The following is a 23446-nucleotide window of genomic DNA, read 5'->3' as shown; positions in this document are numbered from 1 at the left end:
ACATGGCAAACTGACAACCTCCTCTGGATCAACTGTGGGTATAGGATCGTGAATATAGGATTGTAAATTTTATTTTAATTAGTTTGCCTTTTTATTGGCTGAACTAGATGGACTTGTCTTTTTTCAATCAGACTAACACTAAGAATGGAAAAAAGGCACAAACCGGTCCCTTGAGGGAAGTCAGGGCCAGACTTGGGACAAGTCAAGATAGACAAAAAGGACAAGGAACAAACAATATTCCCTGATGCTCAGAGGTCTATAATCGCACCAAGCAAAAGTGGACCTTCCATGTGCAATAGGAGATCTTGCAGGGGAGAGACCAAACCCTACCGGACCTGGGCTTTAACAGTTGTGCTTTTAAAACTAGCCATTGAGAAGCAAAGTGGAATAAGGGACCTTGAGCCAGTAAATCAGATCTATTCCAAGGACAAAGCTTGTCCATCAGGACATTCAATTTGTGAATGGATAGGAAAAAAACACCAAAAGTGAATACATTTTCAAACATTTCCCAGAATCCTGTACCTTTGAAAACAAATTGGTCCAAACAAACTATTTAAACCTCTTTAAAAGCTGGAGATACAGTTTGTTTATGGATACAGTAGAGAAGGGGTCAGAACACCTGTCACGTTTTACTATAAACCCAGAAAATGATAGCACTCCCATCTCTCCAAGTGGAAGATCAAAATAATGCCAGACACTATCCAAGTCACTTACTGCTCTTATGTGCTTCACCTTGGTAGCATGCTTCAACCTTGCAGAAGTCTTGAGAAAAAGGAGAAGAATGCAAGAGTAAAAAGTGACTTAGTGTCTGGGATTATTTTGATCTTGAAAACGTATAGACACTGTCATTCTCTGGGTTTAGATTACATTTTCTTTTCACAAGGTGTGGCGATTTAGGTTGGCAGCTCCCAGAAGGGCTAGCGCAGAGAAGTAACTATTTAAATCTGTCATCTTTTACTGCTATGTAGGTATCGGGGAGTTGCTCTTCCGCATCCCACCCACAGATAGATAACAGCAACAGCGTGCTCATCTTCCCACATGAAGATATATACTCACCAGTGATCGTTGCCCCCATTGGGAGACTTGCACTCTATTTGTTCTGGCCCCAGTGTCACTGGCCAGCAGAAAAAATTGGGTGGATTTCCCCAAGAGGGACACAGACAGCATACAACAAATTTTTAGGCTCCGCATTATGTGAACAATGTTGTCAGGAGATCCAATTTAAACAAATGTTAATATCTGAATGATTTGAAGCACATTTATACCAAGGTGTACAAAAAAAAAAAAAAAAAAAAACAAACACACACAAAACTTACTCTGAACCAGCAGCCATTTCTAAATATGGAGTCTCTGCTGTCTTAACCCGCAAAGGGACCACTATGCTCATGACGTTCGCTTCTGATAAATTCGATAACTATGGAGTCCTCTGCATCGGGATCCAAAACACTGGGGCATGCCAGCCACAGTGCTCATTGCAAACATCTAAGTGCATCCACAAACCCTAAATCAAAGCAGAAAGATATTAGCAAGCTAGAAAAAAAAGTTATATATTTAATTGTAGCACAAAAGAAAGTTTTACTGTGCAACAAACATATATCATCAACCATACTAACCTGCAAGACCACCACATTTTAACAATTATGGTGGTACTATCCATGGTTAAGTAAAGAGAAAAACGAAAAAATAAATAAATAAATTTAAAGCCCAATTAAAATCTCTCAGGGATGATTAGAGCAGTGTTGAGGGACAAGTTCTACCGCTGAAATGCTAAGCAAATGATTTGTGTAAGGCGCCTTTCACACGGACGGCTGTTCTGCCGCAGTTAAAAGCATATAATATGTTCTGTGAAATTCAAGACTCCAGGCACTGCAATCAGCTGCATTTGTAATGTGTGATTACCTTAGTTTACTTGCGTTTACATGCAGCTGCATTTGGAACATTCTTGCCATTTCTGATGTGCTTCCTGTTGCTTTTCTTTCCCTGCTGCTGCTTGCTATCCACAGGAGAAATAGTACACTGCCATTAGCTGCAGTTATGTGCAGATAGCTGCGCTAAATCGCTCCTGGACGCTGTCAATTCTATTTTTTCTATCCTCACCAAACTGCATGTAACTAAATCGCAGCTAAACGCAGTGTGTGAATGGGGCCATAGGAAAGCATTGTGTGCTTTTAGCTGAGGTAGAAAACTAGAAAATCTGCAGCTAAAAGCACAATTCTATCCGTCCATGTGAAAGGGGCCTTAGAAAGCCTTGATCGGACTATTCATTGTCTGACCAACCCTTGCTGCAGCATTTTAAGTGTAAAAATTAAGAGTGCGCACGCAGAGACAAACACCAAACAAGTCATTTGGTTTCAATTACATAACAGAGGGATTTACTCCAATTAAACTAATTTAAAGCGGAACTTCAGTAATTTTTTCATCTTTCTATCCGTTAAATCTTCTGCCCTTGTTGTTTTAACTTTGGATAGTAAAATATTTTTTCTTCTGGCAGTAAAAACCTTATACAGCCCACTTACTGTTGCTTGTCTGGTAAAAAGCCTAGGCTTATGACAGTATGCACAGCTCTCCCTCACCATTGTGAGAGTTTGCCAGGAAGGGAGGGGGGAAGATGAGTCATAAGAGGGCCAATAAGAGCTGCAGAGCTGGAGGTGAGCCTCTAAATCCAGGAAGTGAACAGGCAGAAGGTTCAGCTGCCCACAGTTAAAATGGATGCAGCCAAACTCTAACCACTTCTCGCCCGCCGGCCGTCAAATGACGGCTGGGCAGTGAGGCTCTCATTCTGGGTGGACGTCAAATGACGCCCTCCAGAACGACCGCTCTCGCACGCCCTTAGCGCCACGGTGATGTGGTGCGTCAGTCTGACACACCGCTACACCGATCTCGGTAAAGAGCCTCTGACGGAGGCTCTTTATCACATGATCAGCTGTGTCCAATCACAGCTGATCACGATGTAAACAGGAAGAGCCGTTGATCGGCTTTTCCTCACTCGCGTCTGACAGATAATTTTGTGGCATCACAAAATTATCCTGGAATGTGGCTTTAAATGCTTCTTTTCGCCTAGGTTACAAGTAAAAAGCACTCACCTCTCCAACGATACGCGTTATGGGCAGGCTTTTATCGTCCTCACTTACCATGCAGGACTCTGCATTGTACATGAGGCCACAACTGCGACCATCGTCTGGAGCATTAGAAAGAGGCTTTGGGGGATGCGTTGCATCGAAGGAAGAGTCTGCAGGAGAAAGGAATTGGATGAACAAATTTGCTTTTACTGGTAACCTAGGCCAAAAAAAATAAATAAATAAAATAAATAAAAAAAAGCATTTAACCACTGCAGTAAAGAGCACCCGTGCAAGTGTATTTTTTGCCCATTTTCCTGGAGTTCAGTTTGAAATATAAATAAATAGAGAAACGGTTAGTTCATTGCCTGCTTAGATTTAAAATAGGAGACACCCGGCTGCTATAGTGGATGCAATAGTATCTCCTCAGGCTCCACCACCCTGTATATATTTTCACCTGGAAATTTTGCATATCAAAGCAGAACTTCACCTGAAAATGGAAGTTCCACTATTACTCCTCGTCCACCCCTCTTCTCCCACTTTTGGCAGTTTAAAAAATGGCCTGGGTGAGAACAGTGCTGGATATCTGGATATTAAAAGTCAGCAGCTACAGTATTTGTTTTTTTTTTTTTTTTTTTTTTTTTTAACAGTGACTGGAGCCCCTTAAACATTTCCTGGTTACTCTCACTTGTTTACAGCAGTTGTCTTCAAACTGTGGCTCAGGGGCCAGCCCTTTGCTTGCTTTTATCTGGCCATTGGGGCATTATTCCCTCCACTGAATGCAATGGTGGGGCAAGATCACTGACACGACACTATTCCTCCCACTGACACCAATGACGGGGCACTATTACCCCCACTGACACCAATGAAAGGGGCACCATTTCTTCCCACTGACACCAATGATGGGGCACTATTCTTCCCACTGACACCAATGATGGGGCACTATTCTTCCCACTGACACCAATGATGGGGCACTATTCTTCCCACTGACACCAATGATGGGGCACTATTCTTCCCACTGACACCAATGATGGGGCACTATTCTTCCCACTGACACCAATGATGGGGCACTATTCTTCCCACTGACACCAATGATGGGGCACTATTCTTCCCACTGACACCAATGATGGGGCACTATTCTTCCCACTGACACCAATGATGGGGCACTATTCTTCCCACTGACACCAATGATGGGGCACTATTCTTCCCACTGACACCAATGATGGGGCACTATTCTTCCCACTGACACCAATGATGGGGCACTATTCTTCCCACTGACACCAATGATGGGGCACTATTCTTCCCACTGACACCAATGATGGGGCACTATTCTTCCCACTGACACCAATGATGGGGCACTATTCTTCCCACTGACACCAATGATGGGGCACTATTCTTCCCACTGACACCAATGATGGGGCACTATTCTTCCCACTGACACCAATGATGGGGCACTATTCTTCCCACTGACACCAATGATGGGGCACTATTCTTCCCACTGACACCAATGATGGGGCACTATTCTTCCCACTGACACCAATGATGGGGCACTATTCTTCCCACTGACACCAATGATGGGGCACTATTCTTCCCACTGACACCAATGATGGGGCACTATTCTTCCCACTGACACCAATGATGGGGCACTATTCTTCCCACTGACACCAATGATGGGGCACTATTCTTCCCACTGACACCAATGATGGGGCACTATTCTTCCCACTGACACCAATGATGGGGCACTATTCTTCCCACTGACACCAATGATGGGGCACTATTCTTCCCACTGACACCAATGATGGGGCACTATTCTTCCCACTGACACCAATGATGGGGCACTATTCTTCCCACTGACACCAATGATGGGGCACTATTCTTCCCACTGACACCAATGATGGGGCACTATTCTTCCCACTGAAACCAATGATGGGGCACTATTCTTCCCACTGAAACCAATGATGGGGCACTATTCTTCCCACTGAAACCAATGATGGGGCACTATTCTTCCCACTGAAACCAATGATGGGGCACTATTCTTCCCACTGAAACCAATGATGGGGCACTATTCTTCCCACTGAAACCAATGATGGGGCACTATTCTTCCCACTGAAACCAATGATGGGGCACTATTCTTCCCACTGAAACCAATGATGGGGCACTATTCTTCCCACTGAAACCAATGATGGGGCACTATTCTTCCCACTGAAACCAATGATGGGGCACTATTCTTCCCACTGAAACCAATGATGGGGCACTATTCTTCCCACTGAAACCAATGATGGGGCACTATTCTTCCCACTGAAACCAATGATGGGGCACTATTCTTCCCACTGAAACCAATGATGGGGCACTATTCTTCCCACTGAAACCAATGATGGGGCACTATTCTTCCCACTGAAACCAATGATGGGGCACTATTCTTCCCACTGAAACCAATGATGGGGCACTATTCTTCCCACTGAAACCAATGATGGGGCACTATTCTTCCCACTGAAACCAATGATGGGGCACTATTCTTCCCACTGAAACCAATGATGGGGCACTATTCTTCCCACTGAAACCAATGATGGGGCACTATTCTTCCCACTGAAACCAATGATGGGGCACTATTCTTCCCACTGAAACCAATGATGGGGCACTATTCTTCCCACTGAAACCAATGATGGGGCACTATTCTTCCCACTGAAACCAATGATGGGGCACTATTCTTCCCACTGAAACCAATGATGGGGCACTATTCTTCCCACTGAAACCAATGATGGGGCACTATTCTTCCCACTGAAACCAATGATGGGGCACTATTCTTCCCACTGAAACCAATGATGGGGCACTATTCTTCCCACTGAAACCAATGATGGGGCACTATTCTTCCCACTGAAACCAATGATGGGGCACTATTCTTCCCACTGAAACCAATGATGGGGCACTATTCTTCCCACTGAAACCAATGATGGGGCACTATTCTTCCCACTGAAACCAATGATGGGGCACTATTCTTCCCACTGAAACCAATGATGGGGCACTATTCTTCCCACTGAAACCAATGATGGGGCACTATTCTTCCCACTGAAACCAATGATGGGGCACTATTCTTCCCACTGAAACCAATGATGGGGCACTATTCTTCCCACTGAAACCAATGATGGGGCACTATTCTTCCCACTGAAACCAATGATGGGGCACTATTCTTCCCACTGAAACCAATGATGGGGCACTATTCTTCCCACTGAAACCAATGATGGGGCACTATTCTTCCCACTGAAACCAATGATGGGGCACTATTCTTCCCACTGAAACCAATGATGGGGCACTATTCTTCCCACTGAAACCAATGATGGGGCACTATTCTTCCCACTGAAACCAATGATGGGGCACTATTCTTCCCACTGAAACCAATGATGGGGCACTATTCTTCCCACTGAAACCAATGATGGGGCACTATTCTTCCCACTGAAACCAATGATGGGGCACTATTCTTCCCACTGAAACCAATAACGGGGCACCAATACTCCCCGGACACCAACAATGGGACATTTTCTTGTCCCATTGGCACACTCCAGCCCCCCCTAAAGTCTGAAGGATAGTAAACTGGCCCTTTGCTTAGAAAGTTTGGAGACCTCTGGTTTACAGTAGAGCTGCACGATTCTGGATAAAATGAGAATGACAATTTTTTTGCTTAGAAGATAGATCACGATTCTCTCATGATTATCGCGGCATAACATCTTTCACATTAAAACAAAAAAATTGGGCTAACTTTACTGTTTAATTTTTTTTTTTTTATTCGTTGAAGTGTATTTTTATCCAAAAAATTGCATTTGAAAGACCGCTGGGCAAATACAGTGTGACATAAAATATTGCAGCAATTTCCATTTTATTACCTAGGGTCTCTGCTAAAATATATATAATGTTTGGGGGTCCCAAGTAATTTTCTAGAAAAAATATTGATTTTAACTTAAGAAAGAAGTGTCAGACAAAGATTTAGACTTTAAGTGGTTAAACTTCCTGCATTTACAGTTGTTGAAAACTTGGCAGACTGCCCTTTATTTACACAGAAGTTTTAGGCCCCTTTCACACGATCGGACTGTTCAGGTCCGCCTGTCAGTTTTGACGGCGGACCTGAACGGGCGATCCATGTTAGCCTATGGAGCGTCGGATGTCAGCGGAGACATGTCCGCTGACATCCGACCCCGTCCGATCCGCTAAAAGCAGACGTATGGCTCTACGTCCAGATCCGTCGCTGGCGGATCGGATCGGGTGAGATCTGACGAAAACGGACACGCTGTCCGTTTTCGTCCGATCCCTCCATTAGGCGGCAGCGGCGCCTGACAAGCCCCTCCCCGCTCAGTGAGCAGAGAGGGACCTGTCATCCGCCGGCTCAGCGGAGATCAACGGACAGATCTCCCGCTGAGCCGGCGGACAGAGGCGGGCTCCGTAGAAACGGAGCCCGCCTCGTGTGAAAGGGGCCTTATCCCTTCAATCTAAGAAGGAAGCTTAGTTACAATGTTTCAAGTTAAAAGACTTGGCAGAATGCCAGATGCTTTATTTTGACAGCTGAGTGAGCAGATAAATTCTCTCCACTTACATATACTGTTATATGAAAGAATCGGCAACCTCTGCAGGAGATCGTCAGGGGAGGTGAATCGAGATCACAATTTTTTTAATGATTAATTGTGCAGTACCTTGATTTCAAACATGTCTGCCTCAGTTTATCTCCATTACATGGGGGTAATGGGATTAGTACTTTGGCTTCCAGTGCTCTATTTCAGGAACTCTGACATAGTGTTAGTATTTGCTAAAGTGGATTTAATTCTAACTGAATGACATTAAGTTTGCTAGAGTACTGTGGATAAAAAATAATTGCTATGTTTAATATTAAAGTGGAACTGACAGATTGGGAGCAGGCAGGCTATTATTGCAGAAGAGGCATGCAATGTCTCCTTCAATAATATGCACCTACCTGTCTACTGGCAGCGGACTACGACATGAAAACTGAGTGGCGCATGCACAACTCCTTTGTCAGGATTACTGATCTCTCTCTAGGGAGAGAAAGAGAGAAAGCTATAACCCCCCCCCCAAAAAAAGCCACTGTCTCACTTTAAGTGGTATTAAATCCAAAACCAAATATGTAATATAAGGCAGCTTACCAATCCTTAGGGGTTGGCTACACTATCCCCCATTTTCACCTGGTGATCTAGCCAGTGCTCCCAGTCTGGATGAAGCAACTAAAGAGACAGCAGCATTATCAGTCTGGGGAGGAGGGGAGTGTTAGATGGACTAGCAGATTTAGATACTGTAACAAATTGAAGCCAAACTCCAGCTAACACTGCAGTTACACCAGCAATCAAAGCAGTTTATTTTTCATTTGGGATAAAGGTTTAACATGAATAAAAGTTGATTGTTGTAAGCACCCCTGTAAGTGGTACGTGTGCCACCATAAGAATCAGCTTCTTATGGTGACACACAGGGAAAAGGAGGAGCCAAGAGCACTGGCAAGGGACCCCAGAAGAGGAGGATCAGGGCTGCTCTGTGCAAAACCATTGCAAAGAGCAGGTAAGTACAACAGGTTAAAAAAACTTTTTTTTAAAACTTTTTAATCACTTCATTGAAAATGATGAGTCCAGATATCAAAAGGAATTGTAAAGGCAGAAGGTTTTTTTATCTTAATGCATTAAGATAAAAAAAACTTCTGTGTGTAGCAGCCCCCCAGCACCCCTCTAATTAAATACCTGAGCCCCTTCTCTCCCCAGTGATGTCCACAATCCCCTCAGCCATCCAGGACACTCCTCCTGATTGGCCAAGACAGAGCAGCGGTGTCATTGGCTCCCGCGGCTGTCAAAGTCAGTCAGCCAATCAAGGGAGAGAGGGGGCGGGGCCAGGTTGGGGCTCTGTGTCTGAATGGATACACGGAGCTCTGACTCAGCTTGGGTACCCCCATAGAAAGCTGCTGGCTGAGGGGCACTCAAAGGAGGGAAGGGCTAAGAGCAGCAAAGAGGGAAGAGGATCCAGGCTGCTCTGTGCAAAACCAACTGAACAGAGGAGGCAAGTATAACATTTTTTTCCCTTTTAATAAGAAAACACAAGCCTTTACAATCAATCACTTTAAATAAATCAACTTTTTATTTTGTTGCTCCAGTCCCCTAGAGGACAAAGTTAATTTTGCACGTTGTCCCATACTTCTATGTACTGTATTAACTGGGGCTGCACGGCCCACAGCGTGCCTCCCTCCTTCCACTGCTGCACAACCACGTAGGAATGAAGGAAATTAATATGCAATGAGGCTCAACTCCACTTCTCTGTACTTACTGTTAACAAGTGCCATTCCTAGGAATGCAGGCATGTCACATTTCACAAGACAAACCCACTAACAGCAGAGCTCTACCTGTGCTACTCATATGTAGGGATACTTCTGGAGCTGGGGTGTGCGACCAAGGCGCCTGCTAATGACATCAGCATGTGACGGGTGAACTCACCACTCGGAGGCTGGTGGCAATTGAGCACTGCTGCTGCTCATGAATTGACACCTACAAATCTGGCTATAATAGGAAGAGAAGCAGTGAAGCTGGAAGATAGTGACTAAAGATTTTTTTTTTTTTTTTTTATATCATTTGAGGATCATTGGAAAGGCCGGCAATGGCATGACTTTACTGACCAGTAGTTGGTCTACGCACCACAAATGTTCCTCTCTATGCAGTTGCTAATATATACACAAGCATTACAAAAGCATACAATCTATGGACCTGCTGAACCAGCGGCGATTCAGACAGTCTATGAGCGGCTTAAGGCTTTGACACACGCTCAGTCCACATACAAGACATACTTTACATGAGGATGTACAGGGAAGGATTGAGTATGTTGGGGATGACAGACTCCAAATCCTGCAAACTTAAGAGTGGGGTACTCTAGAAGCGGCAGCTGCAAATTGGTCCAAACTATTTCTGCAAGAAAGCTTACAAAGACCTTTTGCATGTGAGATAAACCCAGACCCTGGGGTTCTTTAGAAGTAGATTCTGCTTTGTCCCCATCTACCAGAACATTAGTCTTCAAGCAGTATTAAAAAACAAAAAGAATATATTTCAATTTACTAATCCTTAGATGTGGTGGCTGCATTTGTTCCCCCCCTTTATTTCACCTGGTGATCCTGCCAGGAATATCCTTCTGGTCTCAGGGTGTCTGCATTTTGGATAAGGTAGTAAAGCAGGCACCTTTGGACAGCAGCATTGTCAATCAGGGGGAGAGTAGTTGTAGCAGATTTAGATGGACTTAAAGTGGGGTTCCACCCAAAAAACAAAAATACCTGTAAAAATTCTAAAAAAAAAAAAAACAAAAAAACATTTGGATATTTTTTTTTTTTTTTCACTTACCTCTAAATGCCTGTTGCTAGGTGGTCCCTCGTAGTCTGCCTGTTCCTTTGCCTGGGCTGGTGACATCACTTCCCCCCAGGCACAGGAAGGGCTCCGCTCTGCTCCCTCCCTCCTGTCAATCATCTGGGACCCAATACAGGTCCCAGGTGATTGAGCGGCCAATCACGGCGCGCTGCGCCGCTCGCGCATGCGCAGTGGGTGCCAGGCTGTGAAGCCACAGCCCGGCGCCCACAGTTGAAATGCCGGCGCCGACAAGCGGAGGGGGGGGGACGGACGAGCGGGGCTTCAATCCCCCGCATCGCTGGACCCAGGGACAGGTAAGTGTCCAATTAAAAGTCAGCAGCTGCAGTATTTGTAGCTGCTGACTTTTAATTTTTTTTTTTTTTTTGACGGCCCCCCTGGGTGGAACTCCTCTTTAAGTAACAAAGTGAAGCTGAATTCCAGATAATACTATCAGCAGTTACAGCAAACCGAAGTACACCTGAAGATGGCAGCATAACCTTATCACCATGGAGATAAAGATACCCTATGTCCTGGGATGCAAAATAAAGAGATGGTTATCTTTGTCGTTATACTGCTCCACTGGCTGTAAACCCTTTGAGAATAAAAAAAGCTCAGTCCTCATTTCTATACTTGAGTTAATCACTCAAATAACTTATGCTAGAGGATCAGCATAACCATATTTTTCCTCCAGTAACTACAACTCTCCAGGAAAGTCTTCCCAAAATAAACCGTGCTAGCAAAAGTAAAACATGGTATGTACATGTTTTGGTAGAATAGTTTGTATGTCTTTTCTACCACTTTTCCCTTTTTGGTAGCCTTTTTGTGCATTTTTAGGCTGCCTACATGCAACTCTATTGTTAATGTGCAGGAAGTGGAACCTTAAAGTGATTGTAAAGTCTCTTTTTTTTTTAAAGCAAAAATGTTATACTTACCTCCCCGTGCAGTTGGTTTTCCACATAGCAGCCCAGATCCTTCCCTTCTCAGGTCCCTGCTGCTCCTGGCCCCTCCCTCCTATCGAGTACCCCAGGCAGCAGCTCTCTATGGGGGCACCCGAGCCGAGTCAGAGCTCTGTATAACCATTTTCAAACACCCGGCCCAGCCCCCTCTCTCCCCCGATTGGCTGAGACACAGCAGCGGCGCCATTGGCTCCCATGGCTGTCAAAGTCAGACAATCAGGAGGCGTTTCCCAGATGACTTAGACACTTGTGGACATCGCTGGAGAGAGATGGGGCTCAGGTAAGTAGTTAGGGGATGCTGGGGGGGCTGCTACACACAATAGGTTTTTTACCTTAATGCATAGAATGCATTAAGATAAAAAACCTTCAGCCTTTACAACCCCTTTAAGCAATGATGACAACTCAGTCTTGTGGGTAGTGTGAGTGCACAGAGCTTTCTCACCGGAACAGGGCAAACTCAAAAGGTAATGCATAATACAGAAAGTGTTCTTGTTGCACTTGCACACATTTCAGTTATGATGCAGCTTGACATCAGTTTTAATCTGACCTTGCAAGATTGTGTACAGAAGGAACAAACTGCTAACACCATACATTTCCAGAGCGTTAAGAGCACTATACAACATTAACACAGAAGGTAGAATAAACACGCAAAAAAGATTAGAGTTCTGCATGAAAATAAACCTTTGTAGGCTGGAACTAAGAAAAAAACAAAAAAAAAAAAACCAAACACATAGTTCATAGTTCCATAGTCTATTTTGCAAGACATGCGCATGTTCTGACAGGATGTTATGAAGTCAGCTTCCCTTTCATTGTTATTTTACAGCACTACACCTCAAACTTTTAAAGAAGAAACAAAAACTCAAACTGCATTTTAGAAATAGGTTATAAAAAGGCTTCATGGTAGCAAGTTGTCTTCCTGCAAAGGAAAACAGAACTAGAGGAAGAAGAATTTGAAACATATTTTTATAAATCTCACCTAAAATGACAAAATATTTACCCTTGCTTTTCTTCAGGAATGAGCCTCAAAATGTTTCACGTGGCATGTTTACTCTAAGCATAGCTCAACAGCTTACATTGATGCTTCAAACTTTTTGTTCAGTATAAATGTCATGGACAAGGTATGGTATTGACATCTTAAAAACTGGCATTGGATACTGCAATCAGTTACCATTCATTCAGTATGTATTTGACCTGAAGTAAAGCATTAGGAAAGTTATACCTAAACACAATTTTGTTACCTTCAGCCTGGGTTTACACCAGTAGCGTATTTAAGTTTTATGCTGTCCTAGGTCTGACTAAACTCATGCAACCTCTAATTTAAATATGACCCACCCCTTCCTGTCAAGGCCACACCTCTTGCTAAGACCCGCCCTGAAATTTTTGAGTGGAGACACTATTTCTGAGGGCCTGGGGGGGTTGGCAATGGATTCCCTTAATTTACATAGATTTCCTCTCACTTCCTGTTTGGCTATAGGGCAGGAAGTGAAAGGAAATCTCTGCAATGGGACAGGGATGGTAAAAATCAACTGACAGGGGCTATAACCCTCCCTTATTCTATCCAAAATGAAAAAAAAAAAAAAAAAAAAGTTCTAATTTAAGCACAAAATTTCTGATAATTTTATAGAGAGGACTAAGAAGAGATAACCATGCCAATAGTGCAGCAGAAAACATAGCACAATGAGGAAGGTTTGTGGTCCAGGATGATAGGACAGTCAAAATTAAAAGCGCCCCGCACCCCCCACAGTTGCGGAATGCCGGCCGCCCGCATACCGGAAGCAGTGCGGACGCTTTATGGGGGCGCCAGACCAATTTGCCTCTCGGCCCAGTCCGCCCCATAAGACTGGCGCTACACTAACAGTGTAGCGTAAGTCGGCAGGGACTCTTTCCGTGGTGCCACAGGCTTGGGGCTTGTCGGCCTAGGCCAGGATACAGCGTTGGTTCACACTATAGCTATGCGGGAACCAGCACGATTCCAGCACCAGTTCCCACATCACATCTCTCCTGCAGGCAGTTCATAACTGCCCTCTGTGAACCGCTGCAGGTATCAATACAATGTTAAATGACACCCTCGGATCGGTTCACAGTGAAAACAGTGGAATCGGATAGGAATCAGATCGCATGGTTGTGAACACCCATGAGAACCGATTCCAGTGTGGGGGGGTCCCTGCACCTTATTTATGTGAATCCAATTCGAGTTCAGCCATACATCTGTATGGCTGAACTCGCATTGCACAAACATCGCATGTGATCGGCACCGCAGTGCAGGTGCAATCACATGCAATGTCTGTGTTCGCAATAGTGTAATCCCTGGCTCAAACAGAATTTTTAATATTTATATAGTTTTAGATAGAGCGTGAAAGAATAACTCCTCCAGGTTTTTATTACCATTTGCATCCCCACAGCAGAGGCTCACACTCTCCTGGTGACCATTGTCTTCAGTACAAAAAAGAACCAGGAAATGCAATATTTTCAGGTTGTCACAGGAACCAAGGCAAAAACTTGCTATGGCGACACCGGTTCCAGTGACAGCTGTCTAAGAAGGAACATCCCTCTTTGGTGAGATCCCCTTTTACACAGCACTATCAAAAGAAAGTTCTGCAGCCCAAGTTACGGTATCTCACAAGAGTGAGTACACCCCTAACATTTTCGTAAATATATCTTTTCATGTAACATTGAAGAAATGACACTCTGCTACAATGTAAATTAGTGAGTGTACAGCTTGTATAAGGAGTGTAAATTTGCTGTCCCCTCAAAATAACTCAACACACAGCCATTAAAGTCTAAACCGCTGGCAACAAAAGCGAGTACACCCCTAAGTGAAAATGTCCAAATTGGGCCCAATTAGCCATTTTCCCTCCCCGTGTCATGTGACTCGTTAGTGTTACAAGGTGTGAATGGGGAGCAGGTGTGTTAAATTTGGTGCTCTCACTCTCTCATACTGGAAGTTCAACATGGCACCTCATGGTAAAGAACTCTCTAGGGAGCTGAAAAAAAAAAGCCTAGGCTATAAGAAGATTGCCAAGACCCTGAAACTGAGCTGCAGCACGATGGCCAAGACCATACAGCAGTTTAACAGGACAGGTTCCACTCAGAACAGGTCTCGCCATGGTCACCCGAATAAGTTGAGTGCACGTGCTCAGCATCATTTCCAGAGGTTGTCTTTGGGAAAAAGACGTATTAGTGCTGCCAGCATTGCTGCAGAGATTGAAGGGGTGGGGGGTCAGCCTGTCAGTGCTCAGACCATACACCGCAGACTGCATCAAATTGGTCTGCATGGCTGTCCCAGAAGGAAGCCTCTTCTAAAGAAGATGCACAAAGAAGCCTGCAAACAGTTTGCTGAAGACAAGCAGATTAAGGACATGGATGACTGGAATCATGTCCTGTGGTCTGATGAGACCGAGATAAACATATTTGGTTCAGATGGTGTCAAGCGTGTGTGGTGGCAACCAGGTGAGGAGTACAAAGACAAGTGTGCCTTGCCTACAGTCAAGCATGGTGGTGGGAGTGTCATCGTCTGGGGCAGCATGAGTGCTGCCGGAACTGGGGAGCTCCAGTTCATTGAGGGAACCATGAATGCCAACATGTACTGTGACATACTGAAGCAGAGCATGATCCCATCCCTTCGAAGACTGGGCCACAGGGCAGTATTCCAACATAACGACCCAAAACACGCCTCCAAGACGACCACTGCCTTGCTAAAGAAGCTGAGGGTAAAGGTGATGGACTAACCAAGCATGTCTCCAGACCTAAAGCCTATTGAGCATCCTCAAACAAAAGGTGAAGGAGCGCATGGTCTCTAACATCCACCAGCTCCATGATGATGTCTTGGAGGGGTGGAAGAGGACTCCAGTGGCAACCTGTGAAGCTCTGGTGAACTCTATGCCCAAGAGGGTTAAGGCAGCAATGGTTGCCACACAAAATATTGACACTTTGGGCCCAATTTGGACATTTTGACTTAGGGGTGTACCCACTTTTGTGAGATACTGTATATTTATATATCTTAGGTCATTTAGCAGTGATCTAAAGCGCAAAAAATGTTATTTGTGGCAATAATCTGCACAAAGCTGAAAATCAAATGGAGGTTGAAATATGAGAAATTCTATGTTCAGAATCGTCAAAAAGGGCATTGACATGAATCTACGGAAATGATGCGGTGCAATTTGAAGACACCATCACCCCAAGGAGGTTATCAATCTTTTCTAAACATGCTGCTTATTTGAATATCTGGTGATCATGCCATCAAGGCTTCAGTTTAGGACCCCCCCCCCCCCGTTAAAGTGCAACAACTGTTGGTCAATAATACCCCTGTATCATTACCCTGTCAAATGCTCTCCTAGGAAAAATCCAAAGCAGCAATTTATGGAAAGTATAAGCCATGACAATTGTGTTTTAGCAAACAACGTCATTCAGTTACGGTTTAGATCTACCTTAAAGGACACAAACAACAACGCAGTAACTAAAGCAATTTTAAATATAAGCTATGGAGCTAGTTAGAGCTCCAGGGTGTTAAAGTGATTGTAAATCTTTAATTTTTTCTTTTCTTTAAACAAAACAAGTTATACTTAAAGTGATACTAAAACACACAGGGTTGAATTTGTCATCCCTTCGATTTCTGTATGTGGATGATGGCACTAATTTTATTTTTTTTTAAAGTACCTTTTTCCATACAGCTGTCACATGACCCAGATCTTTCCCAGCCTGTCTGCATGGAAACATAAGGAGGAGCTTGTAGTCCTCTGCTGCTGGTAACATGTTTAGAGAGAAAAAAAAAAAAAAAAAACACCACAGCCTTCGGGATAGAGTAAATATATAAATAAACTGTCATACAAAAATATATTTGAAATCAAATCTTTATTTTTTGACAACAACATGGTGTTGGGAGGATTTGTACCAGTCACAGGCTGTGTCACGCCCCTCCAGCCTGTGTCTTAGACTAAGAGGGAGGTAAAGCCTCTATTATTACTCCATTAGGGAGGGAGTGGGCTGTCATTTACCACTGTGTATACATCCACATGTGTGGCTCTATAGTCACATGGGCTGCTTAGATTTCACAGGGAGGAATTGCTCAGCATAGAAACTCACTGAAAACTGAGCATGTGCAGAGTTGCCACTACAGCTGCAAAATCCCTAGCTGAACTGGGGACCTGAACAGAAGGTGGAGATAGCAGCAGGGTCAACCAGGTTTATTTGCAGAATACAGAATACCACATTTTTTGATAGTTTTTTTTATGATGCGAGTTTAGTGACACTTTAATTGCTATGTACAATGGTCCCCCTCTGGCACTCCTGGCTCTTCCTCCCCCACCCCCCTCCAAGCCGGTTCCTAGGGTGTAATTGTGTAGGCTCACTCTCAAGCCCCACTGCCTGTATCTATAGACAGAGACAGCAGGGCTTTGCCCCACCCCCACCATAGGATTTAATTGACAGCACAATGGCTCCCACTTCTATCAAACTGCCCCATGGGAAGGGAGAGCGGAGAGAGTCTCTGCTCTCCTGCACAATAGCTGGGTCAAGATCGGGCATGTATAAAAGCTGGGCGAGCGCACGCACACACACACACACACACACACACACACACACACACACACACACACACACACACACACTTTTTTTCGTTCAAAAAAATAAATAAAAAACCTACCAATAAAAAAAAACAAACAGATTGCCATACCAACACAAGGGATGTTGATGCATTAATCTCCTTCGCTGTGCCAAGTTCTGAAAAGGGGACTGCCCCCCTACCAGAACACACTTATCAGTGCTCACAGCCATTGGCCGATTGTGCTGCAAACACAGGATGCAGACACAAAAGGGAAAGAAAAAAAGCAAAAATAAGGGAATGAGGTATGGTGCTGCATAGACAGCGCTGACATCTCTCCGCTGGAAGAGCTTAGTTTAGGTAAGTTTAACATAATGTGCTAGCATGTGATGCATACTACCGCATTACGCTTTTACCTTGCAGGTACAAAAACAAAAAAGTCCAGCTGGTTACAACTGCTTAATAACACTATAACGCATAGGCAATTTGATAAATGTAGACCCAGTTTGGCACCCTGGCACATGGATTTACAAAATATTTACTTGCAGCGCACAGCTACGTGCCTCTTACTACTAGCAAGGCAAAATTATCAAATTGCACAAATTAACCACTTGAGGTCCGGGCCATAGCCGAATGACAGCCACAGCACGGACCTCAATTTCCAGGAGGCCGTCATAGGACGTCCTCCCCTGTGCACACTCACACCCTGCAGGGTGCGCGCTGTGATCACCGAGTCACAGAGACTCGGATGATCACAGATCTGAGTAAGGGGTCGATCCCGGCCCCTTACCATGTGATCAGCTGTCAGCTAATGACAGCTGATCACATGATGTAAACAAAAGCTGATAGCCTGAAGAGAAAAAAAAGCCGATCACCGGCTTATGTTAAAGGGACATCGGTCCCGAAGAGGAAGGAGGCACATATGCCTCATCTGTGCCTGCCAGTGCCCAGCAGTGCCACCTATCAATGCCCACCAGTGGTGCCAACCAGTGCCAGCTAGCAGTGCTGCCATCAGTGTAAGCAATCAGTGCCCATTATTGTCACCCAGTGCCCATCACTGCCGCCTCATCAGCGTACATCAATGAAGGAGAAAAATTACCTATTTGCAAAATTGTATAACAATATAAAAAAAAAATATATAAATTTTTTTTTTAACAAAAAAAAAAAAAAAAAAAAACTGCAGAGGTGATCAAATACCACCAAAAGAAAGCTCTATTTGTGGGAAAAAAAAATGATAAAAATGTCATTTGAGTACAGTGTTGTATGACTGCGCAATTGTCATTCAAAGTGCGACAGCGCTAAAAGCTGAAAATTCGTCTGGACAGGACGGGGGTTTAAGTGCCCAGTAAACAAGTGGTTAAACTAGTAAATATTTATTTTTCCCCTCAATTATAGAAATAAAAAAAAAAAAAAACAAAACAAAAAAAAGGTATCCCCTTTTGTTCTAAGCACCATACTGGTACTGTCATTTTTGATAAAGAAGAGTTTCTAACAATCTGCTGCCGGAAGGGTCTTTACCCAACAGCCCAAATATCAGGAGACCAGGCGGATCAATGGGAATGGGAACAGGTACAGACAGTGTTAAAATTACCCAAAGATAGAGAATTCTAATTTTTATAGGGCCTATGGAAACATCCATGTTTGTGGCAAAGGCTTTCAATACAAAGTACATTTCAAGGTCAGTTTGTCTACATCTGTATGTAGCTTAAGGCTACATTTGCACAGGTGACTTATCCCTGGTTTCGCTACCTTTGAGCAGCTAGCAGCAATCACCAAAGGTAATGGATAGCTGTGGCCGCCACCAACCTGCCACTGAAGTGACAGTACAGCTAGCCACTCTCGGATGGCAGAAACAGTTGCCGCTCTCATTTGCACCGGGGCTAGTCACCTGCGCAAATGCAGTCTTACGCTGGCATGCCAAGCTTATGTATTGTATAAATGCATGCCCCCCTCACTTTAAAAAAATACAAATATTTATCTACTAAAAAGACACATATTGTTCTCCAATAAAGGCAGAGGTATTACTGAGCTTAGAACTCAATCTGAGCAGCTTAGTGAACACCTACATTAGTTATGTCTATAATCGGATACTGATGAACATAAAGCAGGCCGTTTCAGATCCTGCACACCCGTAATGGTTTCAGAAGCATCTCAGTAAATAAGTTTTGAAGCAAAATGTCAGATGTTTTACCTGTCGCCATATGAAGTTTTAACTATATTAAACTCTTTAAAACAGGGAAGTCGTAAAAACAAAAACTGGAGCCTAAAAATAGGCTACTCGCATCCCAATATACTGACCTACACGTAAACATAATATAGCTAAAAAAAAAAAAAAAAAAAAAAAACATGCAGTTTTTACCCAGATTAGTATACAACAGAGTGCTGTGAGCAGCTTGAATATCAAAAACATCAAAGGAAAAAGTTCAAACACTGAAATAAAATGTATACAGTGTATGGAAAAAGTATTCATACCCCTTGAAATTTTCCACAAATGTAATTTATTGAGATTTTATGTGTCAGGCCAATGCAAAGTAGCACATAGTTGTGAATTGGAAGGAAAATTATAAATGTTTTTTCCATTTTTTTTACAAATAAATATCTGAAAAAGTGTGGCATGCATTTGTATTCAGCCCCCTTTACTCTGATACCCCTAACTAAAATCTAGTGGAACTTATTGCCTTCAGAAGTCACCTAATTAGTAAATAGAGTCCACCTGTGTGTAATTTAAGCTCAGTATGAATACAGCTTTTCTGTGAAGCCCTCAGGTTTGTTAGAGAACCTTAGTGAACAAACAGCATCATGAAGGCAAGGAACACACTAGACTGGTCAGAGAGAATGTTGTGGAGAGGTTTAAAGCAGGGCAAGGTTATAAAAAGAAAAAAAAAAAAAATCCCAAGCTTTGAACATCTCACGGAGCACTGTTCAATTCATCATCCGAAAACTGAAAAGTATGGCACAACTGCAAAACTATCAAGACATGGCTGTCCACCTAAACTGAAAGGCCGGGCAAGGAAAGCATTAATTGGAGAAGCAGCCAAGAGGCCCATGGTAACTCTTGTGGAGCTGCAGAGATCCACAGCTCAGGTGGGAGAATCTGTCCACAGGACAACTATTAGTCGTGCACTCCACAAATCTGGTCTTTATGAAAGAGTAGCAAAAAGAAGGCCATCTTTGAAAGAAAGCTATAAGAAGTCCTGTTTGCAAGAAGCCATGTGGGTAGGGTTGCCACCTCATCCCTTTAAACCCGAACACATATGAATGACACAGGTTCTGAGGCTAATTTAATGCAGATAAGGCACCAAGTGAGTTTAATTACCACCTTATTCAGCCACTGAACCTGTGTCATTAATATGTGTTCGGTTTTAAAAGGGATGAGGTGGCAACCCTACATGTGGGGGACACAGCAAACATGTAGAACAAGGTGCTCTGGTCAGATGAGACAAAAAAATTGAACTTTTTGGCCTAAAAGCAAAACGTTGTGTGCCAGAAAACTAAAACTGCACATCACCCTGAACACACCATCCCCACCGTAAAACATGGTGGTGGCAGCATCATGTGGGGATGCTTTTCTTCAGCAGGGACAGGGAAGCTGGTCAGAGTGGATGGGAAGATGGATGGAGCCAAATACAGGGCAATCTTAGAAGAAAACCTGTCTGCAAAAGACTTGAGACTGGGGGTGAGATTCACCTTTCAGCAGGACAACGGCCCTAAACATACAGCCAGAGTAAAATGGAATGGTTTCTATCAAAGCATATTCATCTGTTAGAATGGCCCAGTTAAAGTCCAGAGATAAATCTAATTGAGAATCTGTGTCAAGACTTGAAAATTGCTGTTCATAGAAGCTTTCCATCATATCTGATAGAGCTTTGAGCTATTTTGCAAAGAATAGGCAAAAATGTGCCAAGCTGGTAGACATATACCCAAAACGACTTGCAGCTGTAATTGCAGAGAAAGGTGGTTCCAGAAAGTACTGACTGGGGGGGGGGGGGGGGCCTGAATACAAATGCACGCCACACTTTTCACATATATTTGTAAAAAAAATGGCTCATATGGGATCTGTAGTTATTAACCAAATTAGTGGGGGGAAACGACGACACACCAATGCCCAGCAATTCTGCCTACTTTATTCCTGACAGATTACAAAAAACACTGGCAGATTTTGATTGCACTTATCGAACAGGCATCAACACAAAAAAATTATATATTTAGAAGACCAAAAAAGGATCAAATAGTGTTAGGGTTTACAAGCACTTTAATGCTTTTAGGGCCGGTTCTCACATTGGTGAGATGCCAGACATTGCATGTGACTCGCACCGCATTGCTGTACAGATCACATGCGATGTCTGTGCGATGTGAATTCAGCCATACAAACTGTATGGCTGAACAATCGCATTCGGACTAAACTCCTGCAGGACCCTTTTTTGTCTGCACCAAAATCAGATCGTACCGGTGTTCACACCCATGCGATCAGATTCCTGGCAGAATTGCACATTTTGCACTGCGATACGATCTGGGAGTGTCATTAACTTTGTTTTGCCATCCGCAGCAGTTTGCAGAGGGCAGTGCGAACTGCCGGCAATTCAGGTGCAATGCGGGAACCCGCACTGGATCCGCAGGGTTTACCACATCGCACCAGTATGAACCGAGCCTAAAAGAAGTACAGTGGAACCTCGGATTACGAGAATACTCCGTTCCAGGAGTATGCTCGTAATCCAAAGTAATCACATATCAAAGCGAGTTTTCCCATTGAAGTCAATGTAGGGCTGCAACTAACGATTATTTTCATAATCGATTAGTTGGCCGATTATTGTTTCGATTAATCGGTTAATAACCCTAAAAAAAAAAAGTGTGGTGTATGTAAAGTTTAAAAAAAAAAAAAAGGACATTTATTCCTAAATATCTTATACGCAGGGGTAAATATAAAATAACCAACTATATGGTTAGGGAGTAAAATCTTTAATCCACTCTGAGAATACCAGACAGAAGAGATATACTCTATATACTATTAGAGGTTGAATCTTGTAAATATCAGACTCAGATCAATTTTTTTTTATTAAAAGAAAAAAAAAAGATATTACATGCTTTTCTGCAGCTTCTCCATTGAAGTATATTGAAACAAAAAAGCACCGTTTTGCATTGAAAAAGGTCCTTGACCCTTTCCAAATACACAGCAGCTGAAAAAAAGCATAGATGTGAACGTTAAATGAACTGTAGTGCAAAAAGCACCCAAAATAAAAAACAAAAAAAAAAAAAAAAAAAAAACACACACCACACATGGGTGGGAACCAGGCCTAAGACATTCAGTAACATAATGGAGTTAAAAAAAAAAAAAAAAAAAAAAATTAGCCCTAGGTTTTTTTACTGTGCAACAGTGAAAGTAATGTTTACAGTAGAGATTATTTGCTCTTTTTGTACTATAAAGGGCTAATTTTAGCTTTATTAACCCCATTATGTTACTGGCCGATTAATCGATTATGAAAATATTAATCTATTAATTTCATAATCGATTAGTTGTTTCGGCCCTAAGTCAATGGAAACGAAAATAATTTGTTCAGTATTGACTTCTATGAGATGCAATACCTCATGCGGCCAGAGGCGGGGGGGAAACGGAAACGGCCGGAGTACACTTCGGCTAACCTCGGAAAGTCTTCCTACCCGAGATTTGCCGAGGTCAGCCTTGCTGTACTCGGGTCTTTCCGTGCATTTCCGAACGTGACGTGCGGCTCTGCTCCGGCGCCCCCCCCCCCCACCTCAGGCCAAAAGCGGTACTGCACACCGCTTTGGCCCGAATCATGCTCGTTTTGCGAGACAACACTCGCAAACCGAATTATGATTTTTAAAAATACAATGCTCGTATGGCAAAAGATTTGACTAAAGACTGCTGCTGTCAGCTGCCTTCACAGAGCCAGTCCAGGCTCTGGAAGGATTCCGACAAAGTTGGGATTCACTCTGATGTCTGATCAGCAGCTGGTTTAGCTACCCCAGTGCAATTCTGCTAGTCTGAGTCAGCAGCTCCCGAGCCCTCCCCAGCCTGGTGATACAATGAGCACTGGAGGGGCAGGACAGAAAGCCAATGATCAACAGTCACTGCTCTCTGCTGAGAGCAAACAGAGAACTGAGCGATCAGTGGTCATGTGATCACTCAGTTCTCTGTCTTAGAGCTGGTGGGGGACAGCATGCAGCCATAGGAGGTACGTATGTTGTTGTTGTTGGTTTGTTTTTTTTTTGTTTGTTTTTTCTTTCCTTTATTTACACACAAGATAGAGATATATATATTGATCTATGTTAAAAACTGTGTTTTTTTTGCTAGAAAATTATGTAGAATCCCCAAACATTATACTTTTTTTTTCTAACACCCTAGAGCAGTGGTTCTCAACTTGGGGGTCGAATGGCGATTTGCCAGGGGTCACCCAATCCTGGGTTGTTCCTGAAGTCCGCACCACTCTCCAAGCCTTTTCGTAGCCGCCCAGCAGGGCTGTCCGTGGAGCCTGTGGCCGCCCACTCAGCCTCATCACAGCCGCCCATTTAGTT

The 23446-nt window shown here is 43.6% G+C and overlaps 1 protein-coding gene across 12 annotated transcripts in view; it reads right to left on the bottom strand.

The window, feature by feature from the left end:
• KMT2E (lysine methyltransferase 2E (inactive)) overlaps positions 1-23446 on the bottom strand; it is a 181176-nt gene that overhangs the window by 145626 nt on the left and 12104 nt on the right. For 10 of the 12 annotated variants that reach the window (XM_073619626.1, XM_073619632.1, XM_073619629.1 and 7 more), the window contains exon 2: positions 1317-1501. In XM_073619626.1, the coding sequence (XP_073475727.1) occupies positions 1317-1387 (71 nt within the window). In that variant the 5' untranslated portion in view covers positions 1388-1501. Of the gene's footprint in view, positions 1-1316; positions 1502-3083; positions 3230-23446 lie in introns of all 12 variants that reach the window. The other 2 variants (XM_073619624.1, XM_073619623.1) reach the window with 2 other exon arrangements.

The sequence above is a fragment of the Aquarana catesbeiana genome, linkage group LG03, assembly GCF_042186555.1.
Source record: "Aquarana catesbeiana isolate 2022-GZ linkage group LG03, ASM4218655v1, whole genome shotgun sequence".
Classification (NCBI taxonomy): Eukaryota; Metazoa; Chordata; class Amphibia; order Anura; family Ranidae; genus Aquarana; species Aquarana catesbeiana.
Note: the sequence above shows the minus strand (reverse complement) of the source record. Positions and strands in the feature narration are given on the sequence as shown.